This window comes from Mirounga leonina, unplaced genomic scaffold (genome assembly GCF_011800145.1).
Source record: "Mirounga leonina isolate KUSES-001 unplaced genomic scaffold, KU_Mleo_1.0 Mir_151, whole genome shotgun sequence".
NCBI classification, from domain to species: Eukaryota; Metazoa; Chordata; class Mammalia; order Carnivora; family Phocidae; genus Mirounga; species Mirounga leonina.
The window spans coordinates 56,898,857-56,911,386 of NW_023270377.1; the positions used below are offsets into that span (position 1 = coordinate 56,898,857).

The 12,530-nt window shown below is 40.3% G+C and overlaps 1 protein-coding gene across 2 annotated transcripts in view; it reads left to right on the forward strand.

Moving 5' to 3' along the window:
* Positions 1-243: 243 nt before the first annotated feature.
* The window catches only part of GPR155 (G protein-coupled receptor 155), a 44,810-nt gene continuing 32,523 nt past the window's right edge, over positions 244-12,530 (forward strand). The window contains exons 1-2 of one of the 2 annotated variants that reach the window (XM_035007732.1): positions 244-434; positions 4,799-5,295. In XM_035007732.1, the coding sequence (XP_034863623.1) occupies positions 4,830-5,295 (466 nt within the window). In that variant the 5' untranslated portion in view covers positions 244-434; positions 4,799-4,829. The remainder of the gene's footprint in view (positions 435-4,798; positions 5,296-12,530) is intronic. The other variant, XM_035007731.1, reaches the window with a different exon arrangement.

Genomic DNA, 12,530 nt, shown 5'->3' on the forward strand with positions numbered 1-12,530 from the left:
TCTTGACGCCGAGGGCGGGACAGAAGACCGTGCGGCTCGGAGCCTCGCGGCGGGGGCGGAGCCTGAGGTGGGGCCGAGGACTCGCGCTCGGAGGCTCGAGGCGGGGGGCGGGGCCTCAAGGCGGGACAAGGGGCCGCGAAGCTTGGACGTTCCCAGGGCGGTGCAGCTTGAAGACTCGAGGCCGGGGGCGGGGCCTCAAGGCGGGGCGGGGGGGGGCGGGGCCGCGCGGCCGGCGCGGGGAGGAGCTGACCTGACCACAGTACTCCTGCACCTCACTTTCTCGGAACGTGACAGAGCTGCTACCGTCGGCCGCCAGCAGCCCGCAGCTCTCGGGGAAGAGGGCTGGGGTGGGAGATGACGGTGATTTCCTCCCTGCTTAGTCCATCACGAGCATCGACTCTTTTCTCGCGGCCCCAGGGCTGCAGACGTAGCAGGTGAGATGGGGCCCTGGGGCGCGGACCTGCCCCGCCCTGGCTCGGCTTTGCGTACCCTTCGTGCCCCCATCCCCGCCCCTCGGGTCTGGGCAGGTGGGCAGTGCCCCGCCCTTGGCACCCCGGCGTGCAGTCCGCTGCCTGCGTCTGCCCCGCTTTTAGGACCTCCGGAAGACTTAACGTAGGGGAAGGGACCACTTGTCCCCTCCAGTGACAGAACTGTCATACCCCAGTTTGAGGAGCGCCTCATGGCTCGTACGTCCATGCTGTCATTCTCGGACTCTTCCTTTTATCCCGAGGGGCTGGCCTCAGTATCTGCCTTCTTGGGAGCTTTTGCCCGGGTACCTGGAGCGCTGCGCCAAATTTTCTTCCTTACCCCTTTTTGGAGCATGTCAGATACCATGATGTTGTGATTCCCATGCCCTGGGGAAGCTGAGAGACCAACTTTTTATCCCAGGCACAGACCCCAGTCTGCTGTCTGCCCCGGCTTTGGGTGGCAGCTGGTCTCTGGGCAGCCTGCTCCGTTAAGGACTCTCCACATCCTTATCTTAGAGGGCCAAAGTCTGTCCCTGCTGACAAGGGAAGAGGCGGTGCTCAGCGCTCCCCACCCTAGGTCTCTAGGGAGGACATTTGGTCCTCTGCAAGTAGGTGGGAGTGGGCGGATGGTGTGATGTTGATGTTGAAGAGTGCTTTAATAGTATCATACTATGTCACGATTTTCCCACAGGATAATGGATATTGGGTGTTTCAAAGCTTTCTCTTTGAAATAAATCAGAACCCTCTGCCCCATTTTCATTAGCAATGGTAGTTGTTTAGTTTCGGTGGTTCCTTCATGTTTTCTCAACCAACTATCAGTGGCTAGAAGGGAGTTGTATATAGCATTTCTCCACTCCTCACCCCGGTGAGTGGCCAGTGAGCAGTCTTGTACCGTGATAGGTCAACTTGTTTGTTCGGTTAGCAACCCTTGTTTTTAATGAGATGAAAAGACTGGATGCAATTTTTTTACAAAAACTTCCATTGCTGTGGTTCCTGTTCATTTTCAAAGAATGCTTTAAAAAGCATATACTCTTCCCATTGGGGGGGGAAAATGGATAAGAAACCTTTGTAAGTGCTCTTTCAGTTGTTTCAACCTTCCCTCTATTAGCAAGTATTGCTTTTATAATGTTGAGGAACACTAAAAGTATCTTCCTGAGAAAGGGCAGATTACTTTTCAAAGTTTTTCTCTTCATTTTTGACTAACTTAGAGTTAATCCTGGGCAGTGCTACAACTATTTGACCATCACCTTGATGAAAATTAAGATCTCTCCCTTCCCTGGTAAAAACGACTTAAGATCAAACTGAATTAAATTGAACTCCTCTTAGTTGTGTGGTATGAAACAAAAGCTGGTAACCTATGACCCATCCCATCTCTCTATTTTAGGTGGAGAATCTTTAATACCACGTTTGAAGAAGGGGCATAAGACAATGAATTATATTTAATTTGTTACCATTCTCATTATGACCACACTCCTAATAGCAGTTGCTACCATTTCTTAAAGACCTGCTCTGTGAAAAGCTGTGTATGAGGTCTCCAATCCTCACAATAGACCTTTAAGGAGGTTTTTACTCTCATTTTATAGTTGAAGAAGCTAAGGTTCAGAGAGGATATTTAACTTGCCCGAAGAGTTGATAAGTTATAAGTCCCCAAACTGGGTTCAGGTCTATTTGACTCTTTTCAGTGAACTACCACTATTTTAGTTAAAACTGTTGGTTAAAAAATTATTGTAATACATTGATTTGTGAGTGTGGTACAAATAAGGGGTAGTGAGCAGTATGAGTTACTAATATTCCAGGCAAACAAATGTGGGGTACTTTAAAGAAATAACATAAGGCTGGACAAGTTTATCACCTTATTCTTTTTTTTTTTTAATATTTTATTTATTTATTTGAGAGAGAGAGCGCACATGAGAGGGGGGAGGGTCAGAGGGAGAAGCAGACCCCCCGCCAAGGAGGGAGCCCGATGTGGGACTCGATCCCGGGACTCCAGGATCATGACCTGAGCTGAAGGCAGTTGCTTAACCAACTGAGCCACCCAGGCACCCCTATCACCTTATGCTTTAGCATTGCTTTTTCAAGTCCGTACCTGTTAGGGGCTCCAAATGTTTAACACCCTTGTTTATCAGCTCCTTACTTCAAATAATGGTACCTATCCCAACCATTAGCTTTCCCAGGATATAATTTGATGCTTATTTGGTAAACTTCAAGTATGTGATTATTGTAGTTTTGTGTATATTAACCACTCCTATCTAATCCTGGTAGAAAAATACTTGTCCTGATCCAGATTAAATGTAAGGTTTTTAAATGGTTCAGTTTATACGAGGGTAGCACAGAGAAAATTATCATGTCCACACCCCGTGTATCAGTTGTTGCTGGTCTCTGGCCTGCTGAGTCTTTATTATGTCATGTGGGTGTTTGAAAACTTACCCATTGGCATTGTAAATTTCAGGAATCACGGGCATTTTTACTTTCTACCTTATATAAGGCCACTTTAGATGGTCAACCCAGAATAATCACTTAGAAATTGGCAGTTGTCACCATATTAATTTCAAGTTACTAATTAAAGCTGATTAGTTGCAAAGTTGCCCAAACCTCATATTCATTGTGTCCCTGGCAGCAAGAAGGGAGTCTGATAAGTATTGTAATGCTAGCATAAAATATTTTCTTGCTCTAGCATTTTCTGAACATCTTTAGAACATTTTACAACACATTTTGTGTTCTTAAACATTTATGAACAGCTTTAGGACATTTTAGAACACACCTTGTGGTCTTGGGCCTGTTGCTATAGTGAAAAACTTAGAATACTTTATCATTCAGGAAGAAAAGTTTTCTGTCCATGACCTAGATAGTTCCTAAAGGAGAACATTGATCCACTAAAAGGTGAAAGGTTTAAGAGCAGATTAGTATTTTAGTCATTCATCATTACATAATTAATTATATAATATACACACACATATGTGTATATATATATGTAAACTCTAACATATCTATTAGTGCCTCCTGTGTGCCAGGCACCGTGCTAGGTGTTAGGGATACAACAGTGAGCAAAAACATGCAGAGTCCCTACTTCTGTGTCACTTAAGGTCTAGTGAAAGAGATAGACATAAATCAAATAGTCACTCTAATGCATAGTATAATTACAAACTGAGAAAAGTAGCCTACAGGGAAGGAACATGATTCTATTTAAGAAAGACCTAGCTATGGGGTTAGTGAAGCCTTATGTGGTAAAACAACTCTGACCTATATGATTTAGAGGGTGAATAGATGTTATTATATAGACAGTGGCAAGTAGAGAAGAGAACATTTTCCACTGAACTGCATGTACAAAGTCCCTGTGACACAAAGGGACTATGGGGCATTCAAGAAGGCAAATATATGAGACCACTCTAAATGGAGCTAAGGGTAGCCTGGTGGGATGCCATCATTTTTTCTTTCATTCTCTTTTATGGGCTACCAAAAGTTGTATTTAACTGTTGTTAAGTGATTACTTTGTGCCCGGTGTGATTATAAGGACTTGAATAATCTCAAGTCCCAGTGAGGTAGGTATTATTATTGCCATTTCACAGATGAGGAAAGTTACTGGATAAAGTTGCTATGTGATAGGGGCGCCTGGGTGGCCCAGTCGTTAAGCGTCTGCCTTCGGCTCAGGTCATGATCCCAGGGTCCTGGGATTGAGCCCCGCATCGGGCTTCCTGGTGGGCGGGAAGCCTGCTTCTCCCTCTCCAGCTCCCCCTGCTTGTGTTCCCTCTCTCGCTGTCTCTCTCTCTGTCAAAAAATAAATAAAAATCTTTAAAAAAATAAATAAAAATAAAAAATAAAGTTGCTATGTGATAGTCTACTAAACGCTTCTTCCTGTCCTCTACTCAGGTATGACCACAGGCTAGACAGGACTCTCCTATCTGGTATGTAGCCTTGAGCACTGAAATTTCCAGAGAATTTGGATGCAGGTGGACATTCAGGAGAGGCTCTGTGGGCCCCATGCTCTTACCCACTAGGTGGAGCTCAAGTTTGGATCATGGGAGAGAGCCAGGGGGTATCCCTGCAACTGTCGTATTTGTGGATCTTATTTTATTCATGTCTGATACTGAAAATAGAAGAGCAACATAAATATTTTGGGCTGACCCACCTTTGAGAGTAAAAAGGTTATTGTTAGCAAACACTCTCACCCTTTTTTTTTTCATTGTCTTTTTCTCTGGTGATTGTTGAAGAAAGTATATATATTTATTTGGCCACTTGATAAGTCTAGGTTTGCCAGTATACAGTGTATGCTTTCAACTAGAATTCTTCTAATCGTTGATTGTCACACTGACTCTTTCTTCCTTTCTTTCCAGAGATCTGGTTGGAGTTGGAGGGTGAAAGAAAATGGATTCTTTTTCTGATTTACCTGCAGAGAACTTAACCATTGCCGTCAATATGACCAAGACTTTGTCCTCAACAGTAATGAATAGATTTAATTCCACTAATGACCCACCTTCAATGTCAATAACAAGGCTTTTTCCAGCCTTACTAGAATGTTTTGGCATAGTCCTTTGTGGCTACATAGCAGGAAGAGCCAATGTCATAACATCAACACAGGCCAAAGGACTAGGAAATTTTGTCTCCAGATTTGCACTTCCAGCTTTATTATTCAAAAATATGGTTGTACTTAATTTTTCCAATGTGGATTGGTCTTTCCTATATAGTATCTTGATTGCCAAAGCTTCTGTATTTTTCATTGTATGTGTATTAACCTTATTGGTTGCCAGTCCTGACAGTCGATTTAGCAAAGCTGGACTATTCCCTATTTTTGCTACACAAAGTAATGACTTTGCATTGGGATATCCTATAGGTAAGTTATTTTTTATTTTTCAAGTTTTTAAAAATTCAGGTGTTTTATGAAGTAGCAAAATTTAATCCTTTAATTTATTTAGACATTTGTTAGTGATAGATATTTACTTATATCTAAAAAAATTCTTTTGGGGCACCTGGCTGGCTTAGTTGGTAAAGCATGTGGCTCTTGACCTTGGGGCCCGTGAATTCAAGCCCCATATTGGGGGTAGAGTTTACTTAAAAAAAAAAAAATCACAAGCCTCATTCCAAATCTCTGTACTCTGTACCACCCCACAATGCCTACCCCCAAAAGTGAATAACTCTTTAAAAAAATTAAAATTAAAAAAATCTCTCATATTTTTTCTAAAATATTTCTTACCTTAGGATGAATTCTATTTTTTCCTCAACTTCAGAGTTTGAAGCTCTTTCAAATGTCGACCTAAAATAAATAGTCATACCTAAATAAACTTTATAAATCATCTTTCTAATATATTCTTTTTCTTCTCAGCAATCACACGAAAGAAGTTCAGGTTCCAGAAGGGATCAGATTCTGATTTAAATTATATAAGAAAGATAGACATATGTCTGTATAAAAATAGTTATTAAATGTTAGCAGTGGAAATTTATGAATGACTTTTTTCCTCCCTCATTTTTCTTACCATCTAGAATATATATTGTTTTATATTAAATCTTGTTGTTGAGCTTATTCAAAATGTCAGTGTACTTCAGTTGAAGTTAATTTCTTGTGTAAGAATGAAAATATTGAGGGCTTTTTACCTTTCCAACATTTCCTTCTTAACCTTTCCAACTCTTTAAGCAGCCTAATTTTATGTTTCTATGTGTGTTTTCCTGATAAAACATACCAATTTGGGATGTTGAGCTATCTTGAACATATTCTTTTTTCCAGAACACCCTAAGTACATAACTACTTAGTAGCTACTTTATATATATATATATATTTTTTTTTTTTTTAAGATTTTATTTATTTATTTGACAGAGAGAGACATAGCGAAAGAGGAAACACAGGCAGGGGGAGTGGGAGAGGGAGAAGCAGGCTTCCCGCTGAGCAGGGAGCCCGATGTGGGACTCGATCCCAGGACCCAGGGATCATGACCTGAGCCGAAGGCAGACGCTTAACGACTGAGCCACCCAGGCGCCCCTACTTTTTATATTTTTATTTTTAAATTAAAGTTTATGCTGTGCTTTGACCATGTATCATGATGTGAGGACCTGAATATTATGGACATAGTCATACATTCATTCACTCCTTCACAGGGACCTGTTACATACCAATGATTGTGCTACCTGCTGGGAATACACCTGTCAACAAAGTTCTCATACGTATTGACTTCCATTTTAATGTGAAAATAAAATAAAAATTAAAATAATATCAGGTAATGACAAGGACCATAAAAATAAAGTAGTATAGAGGGCTAGAAATGAGGAGGTACTATTTGATGTAGGGGGTCAATAAAGGCCTCTCTGTTGGTGTATCTTCTGAGCAGAGACTGAAAGAAATTTATTGAAGTGGACAACTGGAAACTACCATTAACTTTCAGATTCCTTATTCAGTAGTTTTAAAACTCTTCCCCGCGCCCTCCCCCCCACCCCCGGACTGAAACTGTTAATTATTTCACCTCTGGCACCAAAAGGATTCTACTGTGTATACTTTTCCTTTTTCTCCTCCTTTGACCCTCCTCCATCTTGCTTACCAGAAATGAAGCTAAATCTTAGAAATTAAATAACTCTGAGTGAAGCAGGTTTATGAGAGAGGAAAAACTGGGCTCTTAGATGACTGAACTATAAATAGTAACTGTAAAGGTGTTCCTTTAAGATTATTGAATTTTAAAATTAAGAATGAACCAAGTGTTTAAATAAAGACTTTGGCAATAAAAGACTTTGGAAATAAAAGTCCATCTCCTCAGGAGCATTAGTAATGTAAATTTGTGAAGGTATTTATGGCATAAAGACCTTATAAGTGGCTCAGTATCATAGTGTTAAGTATTTAACAAATATTACATTATCTTTTTTTTTTAATTTTATTTATTTTTTTATTTATTTGAGAGAGAGAGAGAGAAACAGCATGAGAGGGGATAGGGTCAGAGGGAGAAGCAGGCTCCCCGCCGAGCCGGGAGCCCGATGTGGGACTCAATCCCAGGACTCCGGGATCATGACCTGAGCCGAAGGCAGTCGCTTAACCAACTGAGCCACCCAGGCGCCCTACATTATCTTAATTTAGGCATAAACTATATATAGTTTCATGTTCTCATAGATTAGTAAGTCCACAACTAAACAGAACTAACATTTGTAACTTTATACTTTATAGAGTATTTTCTTATAGATATACTTATCTGAGGTAGGACAGATATTTTTAATCCTCATTTTCAAATAAGGAGAGTGGCTTACAGAGATTTAATTGTCTATCCCAGGTCACACAGCTAATGTGACTGAGATCCAAACCTAGGTCTTTTGGTTCTAAATCCTAGGCATTCTCTTATGCCACACAGTTATGTAACATGCCCATTTAATCTTTAGAAGACCTAACTAGCCTGTAACCCATTAATAGCAGAGCGAATCAAAGATTTTTTTTATCTTTATATTATTCTAAAGGTATTCCATAAAATGAGTAGCAGTGGAAAAAGACCTATTAGATGAGCTTACGCATTTTCATGTTAAGGCAGAATCTCCAAATCAAAAATGTAGTCAGCTATTTTCATCACTGTTTTTTTTTAATGTCCCACCTTGGATCACTGAAACTGGTAATAATCATGTTCCCAGCAGCGTGCTAGTCCAATTTCCCTGATGATTATCCTTGTAAATTTTGAGTTGTCATTTTTTGTTTTTAAATTACAAATAATTTAAGAGCTCTTGTAGTATTAGGTTGTAGACAATAACCTTACCAGAAACCAACAGTGTATGCAAAAGTGCTTTCTCACATATCTGCAGATTGGAAGGTGTGGTACAGAGCTGTAGGGCTGTGTATCTGCCCCGATGAGCTTATTTATTATTGCTGCCCATGCCCATCTGCCTTCTGGGCTTTCTCGGGATGAACAGAGAAGACTGTGTCTCTAGAGAGAAGACCCTTTCTTTCTGTTATGTGATGTCTCCCAGGAACTCCCACTCTCTTGTTAACAGATAAGCATCATAGCTTATGAGAAATGTCCTTTTTAAGACTGCTTTTGTTCCAAAATATCAGTCCAATATACGGGTGACTTGGGAGAAGGCAGATAAGTTAATGAATAAAGAAAAAAGCCATTCATTTTTCCTTTTTCTCTATATTATGCCAATTATAACAGCCTATGAACTTATGTTAAAATGATTTATCTATATTCAAGTAGCAGAATGCTACAGTGCATTTAACAGACTAATAGAAAAGCTCGCTATTTTTTAGAACAATTCTTTTCAAAGGTAACTTTAAGAAATACGAGTTCAAGAAGAAACCAAGAATCTACCAAGGCGAAATGTTGATTTCAGAAAACCAGAGTGGTTCCCTACCTCTGTCATTAAAAGATACTAATAAGGCATATTTAAGTCCTATAATTTATTCTTCAAACAATGCTGATAGCATAAGTACCCTGACTAATCATAATTATGTTCTAGTGCTTGAGCTGTAAACAGAAAGGAAATGAAGCATTTAACTATATGCCATTAAATAATAGAATGATCATGTCTGGGTCTTTGTGTTGTTTGCTAGGGATTGAAGCCCGGCAGGAATCAAAATAGGAGCCGCAGTGGGTGGCTAATTTTGTCTTTTAGTTCCTCATAGTAGGATTCTCTCCTCCCCCCAAGAGCTTTATTTGTAAGTGTTAATTAATTAGAACTTAATAGTTGATATAATCATTATAAATCTAATTTGTTAGTATAGGTCACTGCTTTCATATATGTCTTTCATATTTGAAAAACCATCTTTTGATTGGTAATTAAAGCACTGCCAATTCATAGATAAATATTGTAAATTTAATTATGCAAACGAGTGGCAGAAGTGGATTGAAATTTCCACATTAAACCCTGTTCTTCTCGTGATTTGACCATTATTTACTTATTCCCAATCTTTGCTCTCCCACTAGATTGTACCTTTTTTACCTTCATATACCTGTTCACCTGACTCAAAATGCCCTACTAGTAACCTGCTTTATAAATATTCAGAATGTGAAAAAAGAAAAAAAAAAGGGTATAAAAAGAAACAAGTCTAAGAGAGAACAATTAGATATAAATTGCTGTGTGTTACAAAATACATTTTTACTTTGAAAACTTTGACATTCATTGATGTGCTAATTGCATTCAGCAAGTATTTTCAGATTTGCTCAGCCCTGTGCTGGGGCCTGGGGGCTCTGAAGTGATGCCTTCAAGGAACTTAGAATGGGATGAGGGGGCACTAATAGGAAACAAGGCGCCAGAGCCATCCAGAGGCAAGGAGGTCCATGACAGAGATTGAAGACTGGGGGGAAGCACTGGTACCTGAGACAGGCCTTAAACTGTAGGCAAGGTTTAGGTAAGAAAAGAGAGACTTCAAGAAGTTGGGGAATGATGATCAGCATGTCGAACTCGTAATTATGAACCCAGTGTTAGTCCAGTGTAACAGCGATATTAAACTGACTGCTGGAGGCTTTGCCCTAAGGAATAGTGAGAGATGAACTGAGTAAGGGACCCATTGCAGAGACTGGACTGTGAATGTCAAAAAAGCAGCTTTATGGCTGTTCTTGTGGGAGGTGAGAACAGTGGGAAAATCAGAAATTTTGAAAGTTCAGATTTAAATGATATTGTCAGCAGTGAATAAAATGGATCAAGGGAGTGGTCAAGAAAAACCAAAGGAATATAAGTTGGTCAACACATTAATCCAATTTTGAGATTTTTGACTAGTGGTTCAAGAGGAGAAAAAAGAAAAGATCTGGCGAAAGAAGAGAGGACTTGGTGGTGGGTTAGCCATAGATAATAAAAGACTGCTGCTCAAAATTGCATTGAGCTTTTAAAATAATCTAAAGTCCATTATCAGATGGTGATTAAGTGCTAGAGTGCCGGGAAAGTAAATTTCTGGAAAAAGGCATTAACCTAAGGGGCTTTGTGTGCTTAAAGTCGTCAAAGGAAACACCTTATGCATTTTATTTTGGCCACTTGGGAAAATTCTTGAACTCAGATTGAAAACACAAGGCTTTTCCAAAATATATTCTCTATTTTAAAAATTGAGTGGTGGGCAGGTATGGAAGCCTTTCTCTTAGAGATGGAATATCTGATCAGAAGGAGCGGAGCAGTCTAGAAATAGTTATCAAAAGTGATGCTTTTTTTTTACTTAAAAGATGAAACCTTATGAAACATGAAAGAAAACCACTAAGAGATACGGAGCTCGTATATCTAATTTGGAAGTCAGTGGAAAGAATTTGTGAAATTTTATGTAATCAAATATGTTGTGTTTAGCCTCTGCTTCATTTCAGGGATATTATAGACCCCTGGATGTGCTTAGCTGAAAAAAAAAAGGGAATGGAATCCTACACAAAAGTAGGTTTTAGCTAATGAGAACCAGGTAGACTTCTAAAGGTTATATAATCTAGTTACATAACTTTAACAGGACATGTGCATGACATTAACTGAACTTATGTATCCTGAGTAAGTAAACAAATATATTTTCCTACCTGTGTAACTTTATCTTAATGTAAATTGAGAAATCTAATCTTTTACATTTTTTCACATGATTGCCTCTCTCTTTGCAGTGACTGTGGCTGTTCTTTTTTTTTTTTAATCTTTCTTTCTCAGCCTCCAATCATCTATGAATTGTCCTTTGTATGTATTAGGTTGAATTTTGAAACTCATTGCCAAAAATGTGCCTGGAGACCAGGTTGCTTACTCCAAGGCTCTAAGTTGCTCTGATCAACCCAAGACCAGGCCACCAACTGTCATGTCCACCAACAAACAGCTAGAAATCTAATCCAACCCACCTACCCGCCTTCCAAGGAGACTTATTTTATGACTGGTTAGGTTCTAAAGTCATCATGTATGGTCACATCCTCGAAAAATCCCTTAAGTCACCCACAAAATACAGCACACATACTTTGAGTATATCGTACCATTTCTCATAGTCTAACACAGCCAGATTTTTTTCTCTAGCATTGTTTTTCTTCAGCGAACAAGTGAAGTATTTAGTTTGCATTTGGGAATATGCCTTATGGGGGCAAAAAATGAATCTTTTGTTTTCCTAAGAGAGTGTAGTTGAATTTGTGTTAGCTAAATGTTCACTGACATGACTCTACTGTATTCCACTCCCCAACATTCCTTAGATCCACCTTTTCATTCCTAATTCTTCAGCATCTTCACTGGGTCTTCCTAAAGGCATTCATTCCTTTTCATTCCCCTCAAATGGAGGCTGTTTATTTTCTCTTCACCTGCATCCTGCATATAGACTGAGCTGCCCTGCTCATAGCCACCTCGTACCTGTACCTCTGCGAGGCCATTATTCTCTGCTCTTTTGCAGGAACTGCTGCTTTGAGGTTCATACTGCCTACCTAGTCTCTTCATCCTCTTGCTGTCATCTGCTGACCTCATTCTGATCATTCCTCCTCATTTCGTGAAGACTTTAATATCTGATTCATTGTCATCTTCTTGACCCCCAAGTTTTGCCATTATCTCTTTTTTTTTAAGATTTTATATTTTTATTTGACAGAGAGTATAAGCAGGGGGAGGGGCAGGCAGAGGGAGAGGGAAAAGCAGGCAGAGGGAGAGGGAGAAGGAGGCTCCCCACTGAGCAGGGAGCCCGGCACTGGGGCTCAATCCCAGGAGCCTGGGATCATGACCTGAGCCAAAGGCAGATGCTTAACCCACTGAGCCACCCAGGTGCCCCTGCCCATTAGCTTGTTTGACTTTAGCATCCATGTGAACTACCCATTAAATCCTCTCCCTTCTCAGTCCCTGACTTCTCCAACTCCAGTGATGTTTTCCTCTACTCCCTTTCAGCCACCAACCCCTACGACTCATCCTGGACCTAGGCATCTGGGAAATATTAAGCGCAATAGTTCAACTATCTGACTTACTCTGAACTCCTGACCTTCCGACTACTCATCATTTTTGGACTTCGGAGGGACCTCCAGTGCCTGACTCCTCTGCTTTTTATCTGAGAGCCACCTGCCATCTTCACTTCTTTTCCATGATAGATTGGACTCTATCCCTTCAGTGCTCATTATTTCATTCATTGTCTCCTACTCTCTCCTCCACCCCTGTAGTGTGGCTTTGGTTCCCCACTCCAGTGAAACCTCTCTCAAGGGAATC